The 25,836-nt window shown below is 43.6% G+C and overlaps 1 protein-coding gene across 1 annotated transcript in view; it reads left to right on the forward strand.

The window, feature by feature from the left end:
* The window catches only part of LOC140188153 (arf-GAP with SH3 domain, ANK repeat and PH domain-containing protein 1-like), a 185,484-nt gene that overhangs the window by 85,236 nt on the left and 74,412 nt on the right, over positions 1-25,836 (forward strand). The window contains exons 8-10 of the mRNA XM_072244143.1: positions 7,109-7,184; positions 15,610-15,696; positions 25,010-25,110. Coding sequence (XP_072100244.1) covers positions 7,109-7,184; positions 15,610-15,696; positions 25,010-25,110 — 264 coding nt within the window. The remainder of the gene's footprint in view (positions 1-7,108; positions 7,185-15,609; positions 15,697-25,009; positions 25,111-25,836) is intronic.

Consider the following 25,836-nt stretch of genomic DNA (forward strand, 5'->3'; position numbering starts at 1 on the left):
CCACACCTCCATCTCATCATCCGTCAAATCCGTATTCTTCCCCTTTTCCTCGATTTGTAGCTGCTGGTTGGTTCTCTCCACACTGGAGCACTTGGCATGGACTGCTTCTGCAGCCTCTTCAGCCTCCAGTAATCGAGACGACGGCTTCTTCTTGGAGTCCTCCAACTCTTGCCACAGTCTCAGCAGTTCTGACTCGCGCCTCTTGGCCATCTCAATCGGGGACGCAGTTACTCCACCAGCTTCTTCCACCCCAACCTGAAAAGCAGCAGTTAAAGATTGTTCGGCCTCCAGTTTAGTGGTCACTGAACTTATCTCCAGCTTTTTCTGCCTAATGACTTCTTCCAGGTTTTTCTACTTCATCTAAACTGTCGATGGTCATCTTCAGGTTCCCTTCAAGCTTCCGCTTCCCTCTTCCAAGATCTGTCCGCAATTGCTTCACCTCCTCGGAAGTATAGTTAAACCCCCCTCTCTGGGCTTTCGGTTTTCTGTTGACCTTAGTCAGACAGCTGTCTTTGTCTTCCCCAACTTGCAAGTCTTCCAACTGGTTCTGGATCACTTTCGCCATTCTCTGCTGGGAATTCTGTCTTTCTGTCTCCACTTCAAACTTGATCCCGTAGAGACAGTCACTCATGAGCTGCAACCTTCGCCAGACCTGGCACGTGTCCAGAGAAAGCTTTAACTCTTTAGTTCTCAGCCGCTCCTGCAACAGCCTAGCTTCGTGTTCTTCTGAGGCAGATCCAAATACTAGGAGATCATCCAAATACACCAAAACTCTAAACAATTCCACATCCCCCACCGTCTTCCTCATGCCCCGCTGGAAAGTTGCAAGGGCTCCAGATATGCCCTGGGGCATCTTTTCAGACTGGAAGACTCCCAGGGTACTTATAACGGCCGTCTTCTCCTTGTCAGCCTCATTCATCGGGATCTGGCAACATCCACTCCTCAGATCCCACACATTAAACCACTTTGCACCACTCAGACAGACCAATGCGATTTCAACCCTCGGGACTGCATGCTAGTCAGGGACTGTGTGTCTGTTCAGGGTCCTATAACCCACACACACGCTGCCTGCGTCCTTCATGTCTACAGGGCCAGTCGCCGCAACCTCTCTCTCACCGAGGTGTCTTCAGCGGTCAACTCCCCCGCCCCCCGTGTTTCGTCGGAGCATTCACTAAGAGGGTCTCACCCTGGGCCGAACCACCATCGGCTCTTGTTTAAATCTGGTACCGACCCAAAGCTGCTACATACGTCCTCACAAGCGGCTCGAAACACTGGGTGCACAGACAATGGCCCCAGACAGCTCTCACCCGCCTCCTCTTGGCAGGCCCCCATGCACCTCCTCACCAGCGGGGTGCTGGTCCCCTCCAGAATCGAAACGCTGCCCATCTTAACATTGTCTGGACACATCAGCACTAATGATTCACGAACCTCAGACACCCCCACCTTAGCCTCCGAGAACTCCAGTTTCACTGACCAATAATCATCCTCTGGATAATTCCCAGCACTGATATTCTGAATTTCCAGTGCCCAGGGTGGTTTCAAGAGTAAATGCTTCAAATACCGGTTGTAAAACGAACTGTACAACAACTTGACCTGCGCCCCGGTGTCGAGGATAGCCTTAGCATAGCTTCCCTCCATCCGTAATGACACACTGAAGCATGGTCCCACTAAGCCCTCAGAAATAGGGTCTTTTCCTCCCTGGAGTTCCTTGGTACATTGCTGGGAATGTGTTCCCCCAGAGACCCCAAGCCGTTCCCCCATTGGGCTTCCATTAAGTTTCCCGACACCTCTCTGATCAGCTGAACAACTGAGGGAGGGGCTGATCCCCTTAAATGATCCCCCTGGCACTGCAAGCAATTTAGCTGCACCCCCCCCCAGCCAGAGAAGATACACTGAAAGCTTTCCCCCAATCTCCTGACACAAGTATGGAAAGCCCCCCAGGTGCTGTATGTTACTTCCAGTCGAATCAAATGCATTTTCCCACACTTTCAGATAACTGGCAGCTGTCACTACGGGGTAATTGAACCTTACAGTTCTAACACCATCAGCAGCCCACCTACTCAAACTTACAACCAATCCCTGTTGCTTTCCCTCAACCTAGCACTGCCATTCATCTAACAAATGAGGGATCTGTTCCGCCCACGCCTCGTATGCCTCCACCCCTTCAGGGGTGGGCATTATTCCAAAGGAAAAGCCGAGTCGGCCATAATGAGAACATCTATTCACCAGAGAAACACTACCCCAGAATTCTCACCCTCCACTGGGGGATGAGGGCTGATTAAACATTCCAACTCCACACACTCTTCTTCCTCCCTCCTGACAGTATGGACAGCCCCTGGCCCCGCCTCGCCTGGGGCACCAGTAGACACTGGCAATCCCACCTGCGTGCTGTCAGCGCTAGCCCATGCTAAAGCAAGGTCTGAGCCCCCCATTTTATCAACTATTTGTGCTACGATCTCAAACTCGCCATCAGCTTTAACCATACTCAAAAATGGAATTAACAATTCATCCCTGGTACGAATATCCACTCCACTCAGCCTGTTACTAACCCCAATCCCACAGAGGCACACATGTCTAACTGCAGTCCCACAGAGGCACACCAGCACTGATTTAAACAGGGTAAACACACAGCACCCTATGAAAATCCATATCCCGGATGAGCCCCCACATTGTAAGACTCGCTTTGCCCAGTGGCATGATTTCGGGGGTGGCACTTCCTCCCCGACCAAACTTTAGCACTCTCATTTGGGTGGATGCAACGGGTTGTGTCCCCTGTGTAACATCAGTACCTCAAAATAACACTCAGTCCACAATGTGCGATTAAACGATTAAGATTTTATATTTAAGTATGGGGTTAGTAGAGAAACAAAAGAAAAGAAAAACAAATGAAAGGTGCCAATAATCTCATCGACATGTCCAGTGCACGACGTTGGAGCTCATGGATTTCCTTTCGCTGATCCTCCTTCGCTTGTCGTCAACCCCTGGGCTCCCGCCCCAAGCCCAGGCCCAGCGGGTCCGGCACTCGTCTCCTCAAGCCATGTCTCTTCTCTTCATCCTCTTCATGCCTTCTCCCTCAAGCCCATGCAAACCAACAGCTTTCACACAGACAGAAAGAATAATGTCTATCCCAATTGGTTAGCAAATGAATACAAGTCCCGTTATCACTAATTATAACCCAAACATGCTGCTACAGAGAACATTACCTCATCAGTTAACATTACAGAGAAGCCATTTCATTATTAGCCTTAGCAAGTAATATGAAAGAAGAAACCCTTTTATATATATATAAATTAAATATACTTACTCTAATTGATTTCCTTTTTTTTTGTCTTTCTATATTACCATGTGTTGCATTGAACTGCTGCTGCTAAGTTAACAAATTTCAGGATACATGTTGGTGATAATAAACCTGTTTCTGATTCTGTCTAATTTGGTGGAGTTAAATAAATGTCACTGCCAACAAAGCAAATGATTCAAAATTGTTCGATAAGAAATAAGTGAGGTAACTTAGGAGATGCGAAATGATTTAAATTATTCAAATAAGGCTGATAACGTTCATTGATGTGAAAGTTTACATACAAGTTGAATGTCGCATTTTCTCTTCCCATTTAAAGTAAATGGTATACTACTACACAAGCAGACCTATAATCATTTCAGAGAGTAATCAGATAACTCTTGTGTCAGCTGTAGTGCTTCTGGTAAAGCTATATGACATTGCAAAGTTATCTCTTGGTCAAAGACTTGGATAAGAGCTAGAAGGGGTTATTTATTGCTTTATTTATTTATTTATTGACATAGAGTGCAGAAAAGGTCTTCTGGACCTTCGAGCCACGCCACCCAGCTACCCTTCAAGTTAATCCTAGCCTAATCACAGGACAATTTATAATGAGCGACTAACTCACCAACCAGTACGTCCTTGGACTGTGGGAGGAAACCAGAGCACCTTGAGGAAGCCCACGCGGTCATGGAGAGAATGTACAAACTTCTTACAGACAGCAATGGGAATTGAACCTGGGTCGCCTGTACTTGATTTCATTAGCTGAAGTAGTTCAGCACAGTATCGTGCACTATAGGCCTTAAGCTCACGAGGTGTTCTTTTACACTTAGGACGTAGAACAGCACAGCACAGCTCACAACAGTCCTGTGTTTTACTGTTCTGTGTTCTTCATGCTGGAGGCAACATTGATCTACCATTAACAGTGTAATATGAGATCATTTAGGTTTGCCAGCCCAGCCAAGAGTGCTGACCCTAATCAAATGGAATAATAGACCATTTTTGTATCATCTGAAAGCTAGAAATACCTGTTGGTACTCTCAGAAATTTTAATTAAATGTTTTATAGTTAAATGATTTCAACAGGTTAAAATACAATATTGATTAGTCTGTGACTTGCCTGGTTAACACTTCACCTTACTCTCCCAAGTAATGTCTGCGAGGCAGAATGCTCAAAGGCCTGCTGCCAAAGCGGAATCTCATTAGATATGAGTGATTGAGAGCTGGGTCTATAATATTGTCAACCTGAATCTGTGCCAGAGTATTATACATACTAATCTGCAGCTGGAGGCTGCTGAAAGGCATGTAAGACGGAGAAATCTATGTTTCATTGTCTATTCCATTGACACTTTCTTGCTACTATGAATGCTGCTGATATTAGAGTATCCATTAAATTTTACTGTTGAAAGCAAGCAGACTGTCGCATTAATACTGGGGTTGGGATTGTTCAGCTCCATCAATATTCCTCGAAACCAAATTTCAACATTTTTCTTGTGCTATGTAAGCAGTGTACTTAGTCCCATTGCCATTTTTTAAAATTTAGAGATGCAGTGTACTAACAAGCCCTTCCGGCCCAATGACCCTATGTCAGCCAATTATATCTATGTAACCATTTAATCTACTAAACCTGTAAGCCTTTGTAACGTGATAGGAAACTGAGGCGCCCAGAGAAAACCCACATGATTGGGGGAGGATATGCAAACTCCATAAAGGAGAGCAGCAGAAATTGAACCTGGGTTGCTGGCACTATAATGACATTACATTACACTACCATGCCACCCCAAAATCATAGGTCACTAAAAATTACATTTCTTTCAGAAATTGTTATTGAGGTTTCCTCCCTTTAATTGTTAAAGTGAAAGCCGACACAATTATGCAGGCATTTGTATCTCATCTTCAGCCAGATGGGGCTCGTCAGCTGTGGTTGGCAGCTCATCTAGGAGAAGGAAAGCTCTGATCTCAAACCTCCTCTGCCCTGCGGGTTATACTCATTCATGGGGAAGGCTTTGGGATTAAGCTCCAAGGAAAAATCTGGAGATGGAGTTCCTAAGGCAGTCCTATGTAGAATTCAACACTGACTGACAATTCCTGCAATGCCACTGGTGCCAAACTGTATTGATCTCTGCCGTTCCTTTGGATTATCAACTGCATGGAGAGGAGAATCCTGCTGTATAAACAGCACCTTGCTCTCCATATCGTACTACACTGGCTTGTGTATCATATATTCAGTTAGAACACAACATCCATAGTCGACCACGACCAACGGAGGGTTTCAAAATGTACCTCATCTCTGTGTGGACTGAGAAATTGAATAATGCTATTTAGTTACTCTGTCCAGAGCAACCTCTGGTTGAAGTAAAGTAGTGGAATTGGGGTACGGGGGGTGGTGGGGTTGTAATTTGCAGAGAGCACTAACAGCAATAGACAGTGATGGTTAAAGCCTGATTTATACTTCTGCGTCAACTCGACGCCGTAACCTAAGCAAGTGACCGATGAGCGTTGTGAGCATTTATGCTTGTGTGTTGGTGTGTCTGTGTTGCTCTGCAATTCAGGCACGTCGCGCATGCACACACACCTGCCCGCGCAAGGCTTCATGGTCAAGGTAGTCTTTCTTGGGGTAAACAAGTTTAAAGCGAGCATCTTTTTTCATAAAAGCGAAATGTGTCCTCCATAATTTTGGAGGTCTGTAAAGCTTTATGGAAAGCATTGCAGCCAGAGTTCCTTCCCTGCCCTTCAGTCGGCCAGTGGGAAGCTATTGCAGTGTAAGAGGAAATGCAATGCTACCAAGCGGACCAATCAGAGTCGTTGCGGTCTGCATTGCTGCGACATGCAGTTACATTTTGGGAGAGGTGCGTGTCAGGCTCTGGCGTAGGGATCCGCTTCGGCTCTGTGTAGGGTTTGCGGTGACGCAGTACTTATGGCGACGCAGTACTTACGGCGACGCAGTACTTACGGCGTCGAGTTGACACAGAAGTATAAATCAGGCTTTAATCCCTCCTCAAGTTAATCTGCATTACAGATAACACAACCACTGTCATGGTAGCATAAAAGCCTCAGATTAAGGCATAGTACAGATGGTTTGAACTGTTCTCAGAGCTATTGGTGTTAAACATTTTTATACATTAAAATGACTGGTCAGGATTTAGAAAACATAAAACTATGTTCCAGTGACACACTTTAGATCATTCATGATTTAGTATGAGATGTTCCTTGGTTTAGTATAAAATATAAATGTATAGTTATTAATTATGGGACTGTGTTCCAATTATTATTGTTAGGTAATTGACTAGTGTTATGTACATTGATGATATTATTATGTCTACATTATCTAGTAAATATGCTGAAACATACCGGGTAAGTTTAAAATAGGCATATGGACATAATGAAGCTAATTGATAAAATATAAACTATTAACTATAAACATAATAAAGTAGTAACATGTCCCCAGTCAAGTGTGCTAAACGTGTTCAGTGGTCTGTTCATATTGAACACACTTTGAAAATTTAGTTTTATTGACTCCCTGTGTAGTTGTAATCATATCAGCGCACACAAAATGCTGGAGGACCGTGATCCCTGTTGCTGACCTCAACGGCTCTAACAATCCAGAAGAGACAGAGTTCCTCCAACATTTTGTATGTGTTGTTTGGATTTCCAGCATCTGCAGATTTTCGCCTGGTTGTAGTCATATGTTCAGCACGTGCATCTGAAGACAGAATTCTACCCTGGAAGTCTGCTGCTGTTGGAAATTGAACAGATGTATGTAATATAGGAAAGCTTAATGAGCTGGGTCTAAACTGCAAAAATAATGATGGAATTTTACTATAATTCATTGCAGTTTCTTTCAAGAAGGCTTGAAAACAGCTGAAAAGATCAGGCATTACATTGAATTGATTGCCGCAGATTTACAGAATGTAAGTACAACACAAATTTTTCTGATTCACCTGAGCCCTTATAATGTGGTCAGCCAGCTTTTATTTTTTGCAAGATATTCTACCTTTGAATTGATCCTGTATAAGTAAAGATGTTATTTTTGGCTTCCATGGAATGGACAGAACAGTATGCTAAGCGAAATCAGGAAAAATACAACCATCTTTTATGAAGTTTTATGAACCCCCCCACCCCCTTGGAAGTTTACATTCTTTATTGTTTTACAGCATTGAATTGCAATGGATTTAATTTGGATTTTTTGACACTGATCAACAGAAAAAGACTCTTATTGTGTCAAAGTGAAAACTGATCTCTACCAAGTAATCTAAATAAATTACAGATATAAAAAACAAAATAATTGATTGCATAAGTATTCACCTCCTTTAATATGACACAGCAAATCATCACCAGTACAGCCAATTGGTTTTAGAGGTCAGCCAATTAGTTAAATAAGGATCTGTTTTTGGAGACCTGGGTGCAGTCAAGGTGTTTGAATTGATTGTAGTAAAAATACACCTGTATCTGGAAGGTCCAACTGGCTGGTAAGTCAGTACTCTGTCAAAAACTAAACAAAGCATCTCTGCAAAATAGTTATGGAAAAGCACAAGTCAAGAGATGGATACAAGAAAATTTCCAGTCGCCGAATATCCCTTGGACTACAGAAATGGAAAGAATATGGTACAGCTGTAAATCTGCCTAGACCAGGCCGTCCTCAAAAACTAAGTGACCGTGCAAGAGGAGACTAGTGATGGGAGGCCACCAAAAGACCTATGACAAATCTGGAGGAGCTAGAAGCTTCAGTGGCTGAGATGAGAGAGACTGCATATACAACAACTGTCCCCCGAGTGCTTCACCAGTCACAGTCTTATGGAAGAGTGGCAAAGAGAAAGCCACTTTTGTAAAACCTCATATGAAATCTCAGCTAGAGTTTTCCAGAAGGCACATGGGAGACTCTGAAGTCAGCTGGAAGAAGTTTCGCTGGTCTGATGAAACCAAAATTGAGCTTTTTGGTCATCAGACTAAGTGCTATGTTTGGTGTACGCCAGACACTACACATAATCAAAAACACACCGTCCCTACTGTGAAGCATGGTGTTGGCTGTGGCTGTATCATGCTGTGGGGATGCAGTGGAAGGCTTGTTAAGGTGGAGGGTAAAACGAATGGAGCAAAATACAGGGAAATCCTGAAGGAAACTGATGCGGTCTGCAAGAGAACTGTGACTTGGGAGAAGATTTGTTTTCCAGCAAGACAATGACTCCAAGCATAAAGCCAAAGCTACCCTGGAATGGCTTAAAACAACAAAGTTAATGTCCTGGAGTGGCCAAGTCAGAGTCTAAACCTCAATCCAATTGAGTATTTGTAGCTGGATTTGAACAGGGTTGTTCACTCAAAATCCCCATGCAATCTGAGCAGTTTCCTAAACAAAAATGAGGAAAGATTGCAGTGTCCAAATGTGCAAAGCTGATAGAGACCTATTCACACAGACTCATGGCTGTAATTGCTGCCAGAAGTGCATCTACTAAATACTGACTTGAAGGGGATGAATACTTATACAATCAATTATTTTGTGTTTTATATTTGTAATTAATTTAGATCACTTTGCAGAAATCTGTTTTTACTTTGACATGAAAGAGTCTTTTCCTGTTGATCAGTGTCAAAATAACCAAATTAAGTCTACTGTGTTTCAGTTTTGTAAAACAATAAAATGTGAAAACTTCCGGGGGGGGGGTTGAATACTTTTTATAGGCACTGTATATAGGCTAAACACTTTAATTTCGCTTCCCATTCCAATGTGTCCATCCATGGCCTTCTCTGCCAAGATGCAGCCATCCTCAGGGTGGAGGAGCAATACCTTGTATCCCATCTGGGTACCCTCCAACCTGATGGCATGAATATCGATTTCTCCTTCCGATAAACAAGTCCCCTCCCACCACCCCTTCCCCCATTCCCCATTCATCTTTTACTTTTCTCGCCTGCCAATTACTTTCCCCTGGGTCTCATCCTTCTTCTCTTTCTCCAATGGTCTACTCTCCTCTCCTATCAGATTCTATCTTCTCCAGCTCCTGAACTATTTCACCCACCTGGCTTCATCCATCACCTTCTAGCTATCTTCCTTGCCCTCCCCTCACCTTTTTATTCTGCCATCTTCCTCCTTCCATTTCAGTTCTGAAGAAAGGGCTTGGGCCGTAATGTCAATTGTTTATTCCTTTCTGTAGGTGTTATCTGACCTGCTACGTTTTTCCAGTATTTTGTGTATGTTGCTTTGATATATAGCACAGGTTCTTGTGAAGGGGGTTAGAATAAACACTTTGGTTTGAAGTTCCCAAATCATATAACTGTTGTTGTAAATAGAACTTACCATCAGGATCTATGTTGAAAAAGCTGACAAAATCAGCGTTCTATCTTTAAGAGCTGTATTCTTACCTTGTGCACATGGCAAGCACTACAAAAATAGCCAAAATGGTCCCAGAATGTTCACTCTCCAGACGGTGGAGTCAATCTGTGGATACAGGCTGTGAACTCATTTTTCATGGGTCCCATGGGCCACATTAAGGGCAGACACAGAGAACAACAGGCAGCAGTGTTTCCTTGTTAGATATTATCTCATTCATCTGTCCTCTTCTTCCGCTCCAAGGAAAGGAAAACTTATCTCTCAAGTTTTTCCTCATAACTGAAATGCTCCATCCCAAGCAACATCCTGGTAAATCTCCTTCCAACCTCTCCAGCATGATCATTTCTTTCCTATAGTATGGGGATAGAGACTGCATGCAGTCTCCAGTTGAGGTCTAGCCAATGATCTATCAAGTTGGAGCATCATCTCCCTGGTAATGAAGGCCAGTTTCCCATATGCCTTCTTAACCATGTTATCAGCCTACACTGTCATCTTCAAGGATCTCGGACTTGTGCACCAAGGTTTCTCTGGACCCTACCATTAGTAGTGTATGTCCTAGCCTTAACAGTACTCCCATCATCTCTCCTTTATCTGGCACTCGGATAGGTACTTCAATTAGAGTGCAATAGAGGAATATAGGCATCATGAGGGCACATAGGATTAAGAGATTTAGGCACCATGTTTGGATGGGCCAGAAGACGCTGTACATTTCTGTGATTCTGTGACAAATTCCATCTGCCATTTCTTAGCCCATTCCACCGGCAGATTGATACCACTTTGTAGGCAGAGGGATTTAGGAGTCCTCGAGCAAGACTCCCAGAAGGTTAATTTACAGGTTGAATCTGTGGTAAAGAAAGCAAATTCTATGTGGACATTTATTTCAAGGGGAATAGAATATAAAAGCAATGAGGTAATGCTGAGGATTTATAAGACACTGGTCAGGCCACACTTGGAGTATTGTCAACAGTTTTGGGCCCCATATCTCATTGGAGAGAGTCCAGAGGAGGTTCACAGCGATGATCTGGGAATGAAGGGGTTAACATTTGAGAAACGTTTGGCAGCTTTGAGCCCGTACTCACTGGAATTTAGAAGAATGTGGGGGTATCTCATTGAAACCTACTGAATGTTGAAAGGACTAGATAGGGTCGAAGTTTCCTATGGTGGGGGTATCAAGAACTAGAGGGTACAACCTCAGGGTGATCTTTTAGAACAGAGGTAAAGAGGATTTTTTTTTTAGTCAGAGAGTAGTGAACCTATGGAATGCTCTGCCACAGACTACGGTGGAGGCCAAGTCTGTTGGTATATTTAAGGCAGAAGTTGATAGTTTTTTGATCGGTCAGGGCATCAAAGGATATTGTGAGAAAGCAAGTGTATGGGGTTGAATAGGATCTGGGATCAGTGATAATGGAATGGCGGAGCAGACTCGATGGTCTAAATGGCCTAATTCTGATCCTATGTTTTAAGGTCTTAAAGACTACCCTCCACGCTACAAACAAGTTGACTGATCGTTGTGCCATCTGCATTATGCACACATTGCCACTCTTGTGCTCTATTCTCTGTTTTTTCTGTTTTCTTTTTCCTTTACCACTTACCTGAATCCTGTCCATCAGAGATATTTTGTAATCCCACTTGTTCTTACTAATTTCCTTTTTAAGCACCTCTCTACACCTTCCAGTTCTCTCGACCTCTTTACATATTCCTGGATGCCGCTGGACATTCTGAGTTCCCGGTGCTTGTTATCCCTGGCCTTTACCTTGATGGGAACATGTTGGCCCTGAATTCTTGGTATTACATCTTTGCATGTTTCCCATTGTGCTAACGTAGACTTGCCTTCAGATAGGTGTTCTAGTTTTACCTTTTGCTAAGTCCTGTCTTATTTTAATGACTTCCCCCATTGTTTTTCCAAACAACTTTGAAATATAAAGAATTAGAAACGTAGAAAATATAGAAAACCTACAGCACAATAAAGGCCCTTTGGCCCACAAAGCTGTGCCGAACATGTCCTGACCTTAGAAATTACCTAGGGTTACCCATAGCCCTCTATTTTTTTAAGCTCCATATACCTATCCAGGAGTCTCTTAAAAGACCCTATCGTATTCGCCTCCACCACGGTCGCCTGTAGCCCATTCTGCACCCTCACCACTCTCGGCGTAAAAATACTTACCCCTGACGTCTCCTCTATACCTACTTCCAAACACCTTAAAACTGTGTCCTCTCGTGCAAGCAATTTCAGCCCTGGGGAAAAGCCTCTGACTATCCACATGATCAATGCCTCTCATCATCTTATACACCACTATCAGGTCACCTTTCATCCTCTGTCGCTCGAAGGAGAAAAGGCCAAGTTCTCTCAACCTATTCTCATAAGGCATGCTCCCCAATCCAGGCAACATCCCTGTAAATCTCCTCTGTGCCCTTTCTATGGTTTCCACATCCTTCCTTCTGGTGAGGCAACCAGAACTAAGCACAGTACTCTAAGTGGTTGCTGACCAGGGTCCTATATAACTGCAACATTACTTCTCGACTCTTAAACTCAATCCCACGATTGATGAAGGTCAATGCACCATATGCCTTCTTAACCACAGAGTCAACCTGTGAAGCAGCTTTGAGTGTCGTATGGACTCAGACCCCAAGATCCCTCTGATCCTCCACACTGCCAAGTCTTACCATTAATACTATATTCTGCCATCATATTTGACCTACTAAAATGAACCGCCTCATATTTTTCTGGGTTGAACTCCATCTGCCACTTCTCAGCCCAGTTTTACATCCTATCAGTGTCCCGCTGTAACCTCTGACAGCCCTCCACACTATCCACAACACCCCCAACCTTTGTGTCATCAGCAAATTTACTAACCCATTCCTCCACTTCTTCATCCAGGTCATTTATAAAAATCACAAAGAATAGGGGTCCCGGAACAGATCCCTGAGGCACACCACTAGTCAGCGACCTCCATGCAGAATATGACCCGTCTACAACCACTCTTTGCCTTCTGTGGGCAAGCCAGTTCTGGATCCACAAAGTAATGTCTCCTTGCATCCCATGCCTCCTTACATCTACTGCTCGACCTTCATCAATCTGTTTAGTCACATCCTCAAATAATTCAATCAGGCTCGTAAGGCACAACCTGCCTTTGACAAAGCCATGCTGACTATTCCGAATCATATTATGCCTCTCCAAATGTTCATAAATCCTGCCTCTCAGGATCTTCTCCATCAACTTACCAACCACTGATGTAAGACTCACTGGTCTATAATTTCCCGGGCTATCTCTACTCCCTTTCTTGAATAAGGGAACAACATCCGCAGCCCTCCAATCCTCCGGAACCTCTCCCGTCCCCATTGATGATGCAAAGATCATCGCCAGAGGCTCGGCAATCTCTTCCCTCGCCTCCCACAGTAGCCTGAGGTACATCTCGTCTGGTCCTGGTGACTTATCCAAATTGAAGCTTTCGAAAAGCTCCAGCACATCCTCTTCCTTAACGTCTATATGCTCAAGCTTTTCATTTTGCTGTAAGTCATTCATACAGTTGCCAAGATCATTTTCCACAGTGAATACTAAAGCGAAGTATTTATTAAATACCTCATTAATTCATTCATTAGGGTCACAATCTCCAAAATGCTCTCCCACTGACACACTGTCACTTGACTGGCTACATTCCTCAAGGTAAAGTCAGGTGCTGCTCCTTCCCTTCTTGGCCGGTCTCAAAAATTCTGCCACTGATGAGCTATTTACACTAAGGCACCCTCAGTAGTGTTTGGGAAAATGAAATCCTCTAGTACTGCAACCCTGTTTTTATTTTATCTTTCTTCTATTTGCTGTCATACCTGTCCCTTCAATGAATATTTGATATGCCTTAATGTACAATAACTTGGCCCAAGATTTGGAAAATTGAGTTTATCCAAAATAGTTTTTTTTTGAATGGCATGAATATGATGGACTGAATACCTTCTGTGCCATATATTTCTATGGTTATTGTAATATTGGGTGGCAGGTGACGTCTCCACCAAAGGAGGTGTAAAGCGCTCCTTCCCTCCACTAGCCTGCAGATCACTCTTGGGCAAGGTGTAGCACCTGCTTCGCCCCCTGATCCCGGGTCACATGAAGCCATGGGAGTAAATAGTGGATGGTCTTTGGAGAAGCTGATGCATATCACAAGCCCTGGTTATGCAACCATTGACGCCAGGCAGGCAATCTCTGAAGTGTATTGATAATGGCTAGGGTGACCCGTCTTGTAAAGACACTGCCCAGAAGTCAATGGCAAACCACTTCTGTAGAAAAACTTGGCAAGGACTATCATGGTCATGGATAAGACAGCATCACCCATGTCATATGACACTACGCATAATGTTAGTGAATGTAATATATCCTTAAGAACTATACATAACTTACAAATTGCCCTCTTGAGATGAAAAATTTTGATAGCCAGAATCATTAACTTGGTTAGTCCCAAGCATGTGCTCAATGTTTGGTATACCCACATCTATCTTTTTACAGCTTTATTTGTAATAGTTGATGCAACTGTGCTTTCAGTTTAAGTAGGGCAAAATGTATAAGCATATCTTGAGCACATAATCCAATCTGATACTTGTCAGCACAATGCTAAGGAATTTTCAAATTGTCAGAATTGTCATTTATCAGAAAAGTCATTTAACTGAGGCCCCACTTGTTCAGATGAGTCTAAAAGAAGAGCTCTCCCTCAATTAATATTAACAAAATAATATTGTATGGTTATTCATGTAATTATTCTTAATGGCATCTTGCTTTGCCCTAATTACATTCCTAGCAGTGAACCTATTGTTTCCATAATTAAGAAGAATGTGAAGACTTGGAAAAAGGGTGCATAAGAGAGTTACTAAAATATTACTGGAATGACTAACTTCAATGAGACTGGAGTTATTGCCCCTTGAGTGTGAGAGAGTAAGAGGAAACTCCACGGAGATGTTTAAAATCATCCATAACTTTGACAGAGGAAGGAAGTAAAATTCTAGCAAAACTGAGCTTGGTAAACAGATGATGCAGTTTTCTGATGATTGAAATGATTATGATTATAAGGACATGCAGTCCCCTTTTATTGTCATTTAGAAATGCATGCATTAAGAAATGATAAAAATGTTTTTCCAGAATGATATCACGAAAACACATGACAAATCGGCTTAAGAACTAACAAAAACCACATAATTATAACATATAGTTACAAAGTGCAAAGCAATACCATAATTTGATAAGAACAGACCATGGCACAATAAAAGTCTCAGAGTCACTTGAAAGTCCCATCTCACGCAGACGGTAAACCTCCAGCGCCGCCAACTTGCCGATGCAGCATCCCGGAAGCATCCGACCACAGTCCGACTCCGAGTCCGTCCGAAAACTCCGAGCCTCCGACCAGCTCTCCGACACCATTGCACCAAGCACCATCTCTGCCGAGCGTTTTGACCCCAGCCCCGGCAAAAGGCGATACGCAAAGCCGAGGATTTGGGGCCTTCGTCTCCGGAGACTCTCGATCACACAGTAGCAGCGGCAGCGAAGCAGGCATTTCAGAAGATTCACCAGATGTTCCTCTGCACTTTCTCACGGCTGTCCCCATCAAATCCGGATTGATGCACGCCCCCCAGTTATATATATCGATATTCATTTGGAATGGCCGCACGGGCTGCGTCGCGTTGCCATCTTCTCCTCCCTCCTTCAGGTAGTGCATTCCAAATGTACACAACATTTGGAATGCACTACCTGAAAAGATGGAGAAATTGCTTAAGGGATCTGAGATCAGTATTTGCAGTTTCTAGCAAGCTAGGAACTGAAACAATGATTAGGCGTAAAGCACAACAAACACAAGGAAGCCCTGGTTTTATTAAGCTATCTTATCTTAGTCTAAGCCATTTAGTGTTGCCAAAGGATAAGCTTTGTTCATGGAGGAGGTGCATGGAATTATTTATAAAGAGTGTGGGATGAGAAGAGCAATTTGCTGATATGCAGTTTCAGTTAAAATATCTGCCTGTCGTGCCTGTCGTTGAACCAGATTAAACAGAACCAGGAAGAGGAAAAGAAGCAGCTGTGTAGTCTTCGAGATCAGCTCAAGCCGTCTCTGCAGTTAGACCAGAAGGAGGTGAGTCAAATTTGTTCTGGGTATTAAATTGTCATGATAATGATTCATTCAGATGTAGTGTACTTGCGTCTACTTTCTAAATTAAATATAAAGCTTATAAGACATTGAAATGTGCTGTTCACCATAGAAACATAGAAAACCTACAGCACAATACAGGCCCTTCAGCCCACAAAGTTGTGCTGAACATGTCCCTACCAGAAATTACTAGGCTTACCCATAGCCCTCTATTTTCCTAAGCTCCATGTACCTATCCAAAAGTCTCTTAAAAGACCCTATTGTATCCACTTCCACCACCGTTGCCGGTAGCCCATTCCACGCACGCACCACTCTGCGTAAAAAAACTTACTGCTGGCATCTCCTCTATACCTACTCCCCAGCACCTTAAACCTGTGTCCTCTTGTGGCAACCATTTCAGCCCTGGGAAAAAACCTCTGACTATGCACACGATCAAAGGCTCTCATATCTTCTACACCTCTATCAGGTCACCTCTCATCCTCCGTCGCTCCAAGGAAAAAAAGCCAAGTTCATTCAACCTGTTTTCATAAGGCATGCTCCCCAATCCAGGCAACATCCTTGTAAATCTCCTCTGCACCCTTTTGATGGCTTCCACATCCTTCCTGTAGTGAGGCAACCAGAACTCAGCACAGTATCCCAAGTGAGGTCTGACCAGTGTCCTATATAGCTGCAACATTACCTCTCGGCTCCTAAATTCAATTCCACGATTAATGAAGGCCAATACACCGTATGCCTTCTTAACCACAGAGTCAACCTGCGTAGCTGCTTTGAGCATCCTGTGGACTCGGATCCAAGATCCCTCTGATCGTCCACACTGCCAGGAGTCTTACCATTAATACTATATTCTTCCATCATATTTGACCTACCAAAATGAACCACCTCACACTTATCTGGGTTGAACTCCATCTGCCACTTCTCAGCCCAGTTTTGCATCCTATCAATGTCCCACTGTAACCTCTGACAGCCCTCCACACTATCTGCAACACCTCCAACCTTTGTGTCATCATCAAACTTACTAACCCATCCCTTCACTTCCTCATCCAGGTCATTTACAAAAATCACAAAGAGTAAGGGTCCCAGAACAGATCACTGAGGCACACCACTGGTCACCGACTTCCATGCAGAATATGACCTGTCTACAACCACTCTTTGCCTTCTGTGGGCAAGCGAGTTCTGGATCCACAAAGCAATGTCCCCTTGGATCCCATGCCTCCTTACTTTCTCAATAAGCCTTGCATGAGGTACCTTATCAAATGCTTTGCTGAAATCCATATACACTAAGTCTACTGCTCTTCCTTCATCAATGTGTTTAGTCACATCCTCAAAAAATTAAATCAGTCTCATAAGGCACAACCTGCCCTTGACAAAGCCATGCTGACTATTCCTAATCATATTATACCTCTCCAAATGTTCATAAATCGTGCCTCTCAAGATCTTCTCCATCAACTTACCAACCACTGAGCTAAAACTCACTGGTCTATAATTTCCTGGGCTACCTCTACTCCCTTTCATGAATAAAGGAACAACATCTGCAACCCTCCAATCCTCCGGAACCTCTCCTGTCCCCATTGATGATTCAAAGATCATCGCCAGGGGCTCAGCTATCTCCTCCCTTGCCTCCCACAGTAGCCTGAGGTACATCTCATCCGGTCCTGGCGACTTATCCAGCTTGATGCTTTCCAAAAGCTCCAGCACATCCTCTTTCTTATTATCTACATGTTGAAGCTTTTCAGTCTGCTGCAAGTCAGCACTACAGTTACCAAGATCCTTTTCCATAGTGAATACTGAAGTAAAGTATTCATTAAGGTCCTCTGCTATTTCCTCTGGTTCCATACACACTTTCCCACTGTCACACTTGATAGGTCCTATTCTTTCACGTCTTATCTTCTTGCTCTTCACATACAGGTGTCCCCCGCTTTTCGAACGTTCGCTTTACGAAACCTCACTGTTATGAAAGACCTACATTAGTACCCTGTTTTCGCTTTCAGAAGGTGTTTTCACTGTTACAAAAAAAAATTCTGCGGGCGAAAAAATCAGCGTGCGATAAAAGGCAGCGCGCCCCGAGCAGCCGCTCTCCCCCGGATTCGGAACTGCTCTGCTTTAACACGTGTCTGTGAGCAGCCGTTTGCAAGATGAGTTCTATGGTATCGGAAAAGCCTGAAAGAGCTCATAAGGGTGTTCACTTACGGTAAAACTAGACATAATTAAGCGTTTTGATCGTGGTGAACGAAGTAAGGACAACGTGAGTTTGGCTTGTGGAAGCTGACGAACATGATGTTGAGGAGGTTTTGGCATCCCATCACCAAGAACTGACAGATGAAGAGCTGATGCAATTGGAAGAAAAAAGGTTAACAATCGAAACCGAATGAGTAATGATAAAGTACGACTTTAATTTTGAAAGGGTTCGTTGGTTTAGGGAATATTTGCAGGATGATTTGAGTCCTTATTAAAGAACTGTGTGGTAGAAAAATGTGCGAGGCTCAGCAGTCAAGCGAGCCTTCTACATCAGCCACAGCAGATGACAAACCTCGACCTTCGACATCGAGGCGGGCAGAGATAGAAGAAGATGAGCTGCCTGCTGTAATGGAAACAGGCGATGAGATGACACCGCAGTGTCCCACCACCCCAACCCCCAGGCCACGGACAGATACTGATTCGCGGAGAATACAAAGCTAGCCGGGAGGCACACAGCGCATCTTTAAGGAAAAATGCTAATTAATTAGGTGCCACCGACACATAATTGTCGGCCCAGATCAGAGACGATGCAATCGGAAATCGGCACTAATCTGGGCCGACAATTACGGGTGGCACCTGATTAATTAGCATGTTTGTTTCGCTTTTTTCTTAAAGATGTGCTGTGTACCTCCCGGCTACCGCTGGACCCCTGCGTTCTTCGCGGCAATATATCGCTTAGCGGCCCGAAGGGTAAGGGCCACTGCACCACCCAAACTCTGACAAGTCTAACACACCATCGTGTGCTCGGCGCTGTCTTCCCGATTCCCGTAAGTGATACTACACTGTACATACATTATTTCTACTTTATAGGCTGTGTATTTTTACATGTTATTAGGTATGATTTGGCAGCTTCATAGCTTAAAGATTACTGGAGAGCACTTGCGCGTGTTTCTGCCGAGAGCGCTTGCGTGAGATTTTCTGCTGATGGCGCTTGCTGCGATTTTCGCTACGGAGAGCAGTGCAGTAATGATTGTAGAAAAGTATTTCTAGTTTACATAGGCTGTGTATTTATCATATCATTTCTGCTTTTACTATGTGTTACTGTTATTTTAGGTTTTATGTGTTGTTTGGCATGATTTGGTAGGTTATTTTTGGGTCTGCGAACGCTCACAAAATTTTCCCATATAAATAAATGGTAACTGCGTCTTCGCTTTACGACATTTCGGCTTACGAACTGTTTCATAGGAACGCTGTACCTTCAGATGGCGGGGGAAACCTGTACTTGTAGAATGCCTTGGGGTTTTACTTAAACTTGCCTGCCAAGGCCTTCTCATGGCCCCTTCTGGCTCTCCTAATTTCCTTTTTAAGCTTCTTCCTGGTAGCCTTATAATCTTCTACATCAGCGGTCCCCAACCACTGGGCCACGGACCGGTACCGGGCCGCAAAGCGTGTGCTACCGGGCTGCAAGGAAATAATATGTGTCAGCTGCGCCTTTCCTCATTCCCTGTCACGCACTGTTGAACTTGAACATAGGGTTGCCAACTGTCCTGTATTTGCTGGGACATCCTGTATATTGGGCTAAGTTGGTTTCTCCCATACGGGACTGCCCTTGTCCCATATTTCCCCTGCTAAAGTAGAGCATTCCTATGAAACCTTTCGTGCCAAAATGGCATAAAGCAAAGAAGCAATTACCATTAATTTATATGGGAAAAATTTTTGAGTGTTCCCAGACCCAAAAAATAACCTACCAAATCATACCAAATAACACATAAAACCTAAAATAACACTAATGTATAGTAAAAGCAGGAATGATATGATAAGTACAAAGCCTATATAAAGTAGAAATAATCTATGTACAGTATAGTCGGGAAGATTAAGCCAAAGCTGATTTGTGGGGGAAAAAATCGGCATGTATGCACATGCGCACAGAGGTGCCCGCACAAGGCATCATGGTCATGGTAGCCTTTCTTGGGGTAAACCCAAGTGTCCCGTATTTGACTGGTACTTTTGTTCCTTATTTGGGAGTGAGAAAGTTGGCAACCCTAACTGTAAAAGACATGTTGAGGTGAGTTTAACCCAACTTGAACACCTCCCCAACCCCCGGTCGGCCAGTCCACAAGAATATTGTCAATATTAAACCGGTCCGCTGTGCAAAAAAGGTTGGGGACCCCTGTTCTAGATCTCTAACATTACCTAGCTCTCTGAACCTTTTGTAAGCTTTTTTTTCTTGACCAGATTTATTACAGCCTTTGTATACCACGGTTCCTGTACCCTACCATAACTTCCCTGTCTCACTGGAATGTACCTATGCAGAACTCCACACAAATATCCCCTGAACCTTTGCATCATTTCTTCCGTACTTTTCCCTGAGAACATCTGTTCCCAATTTAAGCTTCCAATTTCCTGCTTGATAGCCTCATAGTTCCCCTCACTCCAATTAAACGCTTTTCTAACTTGTCAGTTCCTATCTCTCTCCAGTGCTATTGTAAAGGAGATACCGATCTAATATGGGGAAAAATAATAGATTTCCACTAGCCATGCTAGTGTACAAGTGCTCTTTATGTCAGAATATGTTAAGCCCATCATCCCTACTGGGGCCTGTGCCACCAACAGCAACTGACCAGAGACCTCTGTCCTGGACCAGTCTTTCATCTGGATGATAGAAGGTTGATCGGCCCTGTGGCATCTGCAGACTTGCAGCTTTCACCAAATGACTTAATACGTCATTTAGGCGAAGATTCCTCCTCTCCTAGGGATGAGGTCTTTGAAGTTTCTGTTGGCATTTCTGTAGCTCTGGACTTTTACAGAATGGGGTTGCTAGTCCCATGCTCAACCCTCCTCCTTTCACAGTCGGTCTTGGGACTGTCCATGGTGAAGTTTATGTCAGAATATCCTGTAGACTTACAACATCTGTGTTATGTGCAATGCTTCTTATCTGCAATTATGTTACTTAAAATATGAATATTAATATAAAAATTCCAGAGATCCTGCTGCTCAGATCAGGAACCCCTGAAGCAGCTACGTTCCTAACAAAACAGATGAATAGTTTAAATGAGAATTTACTCTCAACGTCATGAAGTATATCATGTAGATGTGTGACGATGGGCTGAATTAATTAATTTTGGATTGAAAGCTAAAATGACAGAGGCATAACTTGCCCCATCGATCAAAAGTAAAGTACCTTCCACTTTGGCAGTACATTGATTTCAGAAATATCTGTCTAGTTCTCAGCTGTCTAGTTAAGGAAAGGACACTAATGAGTACTTTAGACTGCATCTCTCTTACCTGGAAATGACAGACATAGAAACATAGAAAACCTACAGCACAATGCAGGCCCTTCGGCCCACAGTGCTGTGTTGAACATGTACTTACTTTAGAAATTACCTTGGGTTACCCATAGCTCTCTATTTTTCTGAGCTCCATGTACCTATCCTGGAGCCTCTTAAAAGACCCTGTTGTATCTGCCTCCACCACCATCACCGGCAGCCCATTCCACACAGTCACCACTCTCCTTGTAAAAAAAAACTTGCCTCTGACATCTCCTCTCTACCTACTTCCAAGCACCTTAAAACTGTGCTCTCTCGTGTTAGCCATGATGCTACACACGTATGTATGTGATTCTCTGACTGAGTTAGTGTATGGAAAAACTTGAAGATTCACCCACGGGAGGGAATAGTTTGTAGCTTTTGGAAAATAAATTGAAAGAATTCTATCTTTATTTTCAGAGTCATCAGCAGTAAACGGATCTCAAATTGCTTTTCATGGCATCCTTTCCTGGTGGTTCACTTCTCTCAGACAGATGTATTTTTTTTAAAGTCAGAAAAGTACAACACAGAAACAGGCTCTACAGCTACAGCTAGGCTGTACTGAACCAAATAAACTGCCTATTGTTTTCATTCTAAGAATGAATACAATATCAAAGATTAGTATCTCTGGTTTGAACGGCCTTTTTATTTAATTGCCCATGTGATGTGGACATTGCCAGCAACAGCCACATTCATTGTTCATAAACTCAAGAGATTCCACAGATGCTAGAAATCCAGAGTAACACACACAAAATGTTGGAGGAACTCAGTAGATCAGGCAGCATCTATGGAGAGGAATAAACAGTTGGTGTTTCCGGCCAGTACTTTCATCAGTACTGGAAAGGAAGATGGAAGAAGCCAGAATAAGAAACCTCACCTAATTTCACCTAACACCTGCCAGCTTGTAGCCTTTCTCCTCCCCCCGGCTTCTTATTCTGGCTTCTTTCCTTTACCTTTCCTGTTCTTCCCAGCAATTTGCATCTGTAGTACATCCCTTTTTGGAACTGGGGATGCAGCTGAATGTCAAGTACATTGGTTATCTGGCATCACTAGATAAGTACAGCAGATACTTGCCTGAAGGATGTATTGTGAGCCAGCTGAGTTTTTATAGAAATTCAGTAGTTTTGTGCTTACTATTACTAGGGATAGCTTTTTCCTTTACTTCCTGTAGGTGAGTAGTACACTGTGGGGCAAATTGCATTTACCTGCTGCTGCTCCCTAGCAATACTTATGACTTGAGTGAATTTCCTCAACCTAACTACTTTCCTTCTCTTTATCTTCCTGCCCATTTTGGCTACTGCACTGCTCTCTATTTCCCTCATTTTTCCATTATTTCTTTCTTCTGCCTCTTTTCCCAATTTTCCCTGCATTGGCACTGCTTCCTGCATGCATGCTGAGCTCGTTGACTTCATTAACTTTGCCTCCAACTTTCACCCTGCCCTCAAGTTTACCTGGTCCATTTCCGACACCTCCCTCCCCTTTCTAGATCTTTCTGTTTCTGTCTCTGGAGACAGCTTATCTACTGATGTCTATTATAAGCCTACTGACCCTCACAGCTATCTGGACTATTCCTCTTCTCACCCTGCCTCTTGCAAAAATGCCATCCCCTTCTCGCAATTCCTCCGTCTCCGCCACATCTGCTCTCAGGATGAGGCTTTTCATTGCAGGACGAGGGAGATGTCCTCCTTTTTTAAAGAAAGGGGCTTCCCTTCCTCCACCATCAACTCTGCTCTCAAACGCATCTCTTCCATTTCACGCACATCTGCTCTCACTCCATCCTCCCGTCACCCCACGAGGAATAGGGTTCCTCTGCTCCTCACCTACCACCCCACCAGCCTCCGGGTCCAACATATTCTCCGTAACTTCCGCCACCTCCAACGGGATCCCACCACTAAGCACATCTTTCCCTCCCCCCCCCTTCTGCTTTCCGCAGGGATCGCTCCCTATGCGACTCCCTTGTCCATTCGTCCTCCCTCATCCCTCCCCACCGATCTCCCTCCTGGCACTTATCCTTGTAAGCAGAACAAGTGCTACACATGCCCTTACACTTCGTCCCTTACCACCATTCAGGGCCCCAGACAGTCCTTCCAGGTGAGGCGACACTTCACCTGTGAGTCGGCTGGGGTGATATACTGCGTCCGGTGCTCCCGATGTGGCCTTCTATATATTGGCGAGACCCAACGTAGACTGGGAGATCGTTTTGCTGAACACCTATGCTCTGTTCGCCAGAGAAAGCAGGATCTCCCAGTGGCCACACATTTTAATTCCACATCCCATTCCCATTCTGATATGTCTATCCACGGCCTCCTCTACTGTAAAGATGAAGCCACACTCAGGTTGGAGGAACAACACCTTATATTCCATCTGGGTAGCCTCCAACCTGATGGCATGGACATTCACTTCTCTAACTTCGGCTAATGCCACACCTCCCCCTCGTACCCCATCCGTTATTTATTTATATACACATATTCTTTCTCTTTCTCTCTCTCTCTCTCTCTCCCTCTCTCTCCCTCTCTCTTCCTCTCTCTCCCTCTCTCTCCCTCTCTCTCCCTCTCTCTCCCTCTCTCTCCCTCTCTCTCCCTCTCTCTCCCTCTCTCTCCCTCTCTCTCCCTCTCTCTCCCTCTCTCTCCCTCTCTCTCCCTCTCTCTCCCTCTCTCTCCCTCTCTCTCCCTCTCTCTCCCTCTCTCTCCCTCTCTCTCCCTCTCTCTCTCTCTCTCTCCCTCCCTCTCTCCCTCTCTCCCTCTGACTATACCCCTTGCCCTGGGCCTCCTGTCCCATGATCCTCTCATATCCCTTTTGCCAATCACCTGTCCAGCTCTTGGCTCCATCCCTCCCCCTCCTGTCTTCTCCTATCATTTTGGATCTCCCCCTCCCCCTCCCACTTTCAAATCTCTTACTAGCTCTTCTTTCAGTTAGTCCTGACGAAGGGTCTCGGCCTGAAACGTCGACTGTACCTCTTCCTAGAGATGCTGCCTGGCCTGCTGCATTCACCAGCAACTTCGATGTGTGTTGCTTGAGGTTCCAGCATCTGCAGAATTCCTCGTGTTTACGTTCCCTCTAACTTCGTTGTTTCCTCTACGTTTTCCCTCCAACTTTTCCTGTCTATCTTCTCTATTGCCTTTTTAAATTCCCACACCACCAGATTCAGGAACAGTTATTACCCTACAACCATCAGGTTTCCGAACTGGCACGGATAACTTTACCCCCTCTACTCTGAACCGATTCCACCACCTACAGACTCACTTTCAAAGATTCTACAACTCAGTATGATTTATTTATGTTTTTATTCTTGCACAACGTATCTTCTTTGCACATTGGTGGTTTGTCAGTCTTTGTTTATGTATAGTTTTTCATAAATTCTCTTGTATGTCTTTATTTTCCTTTAAAGACCTGCAAGGCAATGAATCTCAAGGTGGTATATGGCAACATATACGTACTTTGACGTACTTTATTTAGACTTTGAGTTTGACTTTGTCTTTGAAAACTTTGAGTTAAAATAGTATTCTGGCAGTCGGCTTCTTGTCACTATGGACAAATTTTCATACATAAACATTCCAAGAACAATTTTACGGTTCTTCAGTATATTTCTGCAAACTGTGCATTTACTGGAATTAAATTTTGAATTGCTTAAAGGGTCAGTCATCCGTTCTGCAAGAGGGCTGAGTAGCCATTCGCATCATTCTCATACCACTGTACCACAGGAACATTTTCAACAATAATGATACTCCATTTACTTATCAAGTTCTCGAAGTTTTGAACTCTATGGCCAAGGGAATTTCACTGATGTTATTGTTTCTTTATATTTTCTTTTCCTGCAGGATTCTGTGAACCGCCAGTCTGTCTATAGTATGCACCAACTTCAGGGCAATAAGCAATTCGGTACCGAAAAAGTAGGAATCCTGTACAAGAAAAGTGATGGGTTAGTATGATTGTAAACTCATTGCCCTGGAAATTATTGGTCTTCAGAGTATTTGATTCCAGTCAGATAAGCCTTCATTATAGCTCTATTTCTTTTGTGGCTTACTTTCTTTTTTGCAAAATAGAAATGAAGATATCAAATTGCTCAATTATAACTGTGAGGAGAACTCACTTTCTTTACTGCACTAATCAAGCTGCCTGAGGACATTGACTAAATTGCAAAGATCCAGACAAGTTGACCTCGTTCACTTTATAGTCTTTTATGTCTATTGTTGTGATATTAATATTCTTGAAAAAATATTGACTTTGTTGAAATAAAGTGAATGCTTTAATTGATATGAACACTTCATAAAACTCAAACTCTGAAAAAGGTTTGTTCAGAATGATCCAAGAAACACCAAGTATAATGCTTAAATTTTCTCTCTCGCCTCCCTCTCCTAAAAAGCAATTCATATGCTGATGAGTATTTTGCAGCAAGTAATCCTCCTAAAGCCACGTAAAAGCATGTCTCTCTTCTCCATTCTCAACGATATTTAGAAATAAGCATGAAACTCTAGCTTTACTGGTAATGCCTACATCCCATAAACTGATAATAAATGTAAAAACAATCCCCATTCCACCATATTTTCATCTTCCCTCCACTCTATTGCTGATCACCTTAATAACTGCTTGACCAAACCTGATAGGCATGATTAAATCACATTTATGCATCTAAACACGATGAAAA

The sequence above is a fragment of the Mobula birostris genome, chromosome 2 (assembly GCF_030028105.1).
Source record: "Mobula birostris isolate sMobBir1 chromosome 2, sMobBir1.hap1, whole genome shotgun sequence".
Classification (NCBI taxonomy): Eukaryota; Metazoa; Chordata; class Chondrichthyes; order Myliobatiformes; family Myliobatidae; genus Mobula; species Mobula birostris.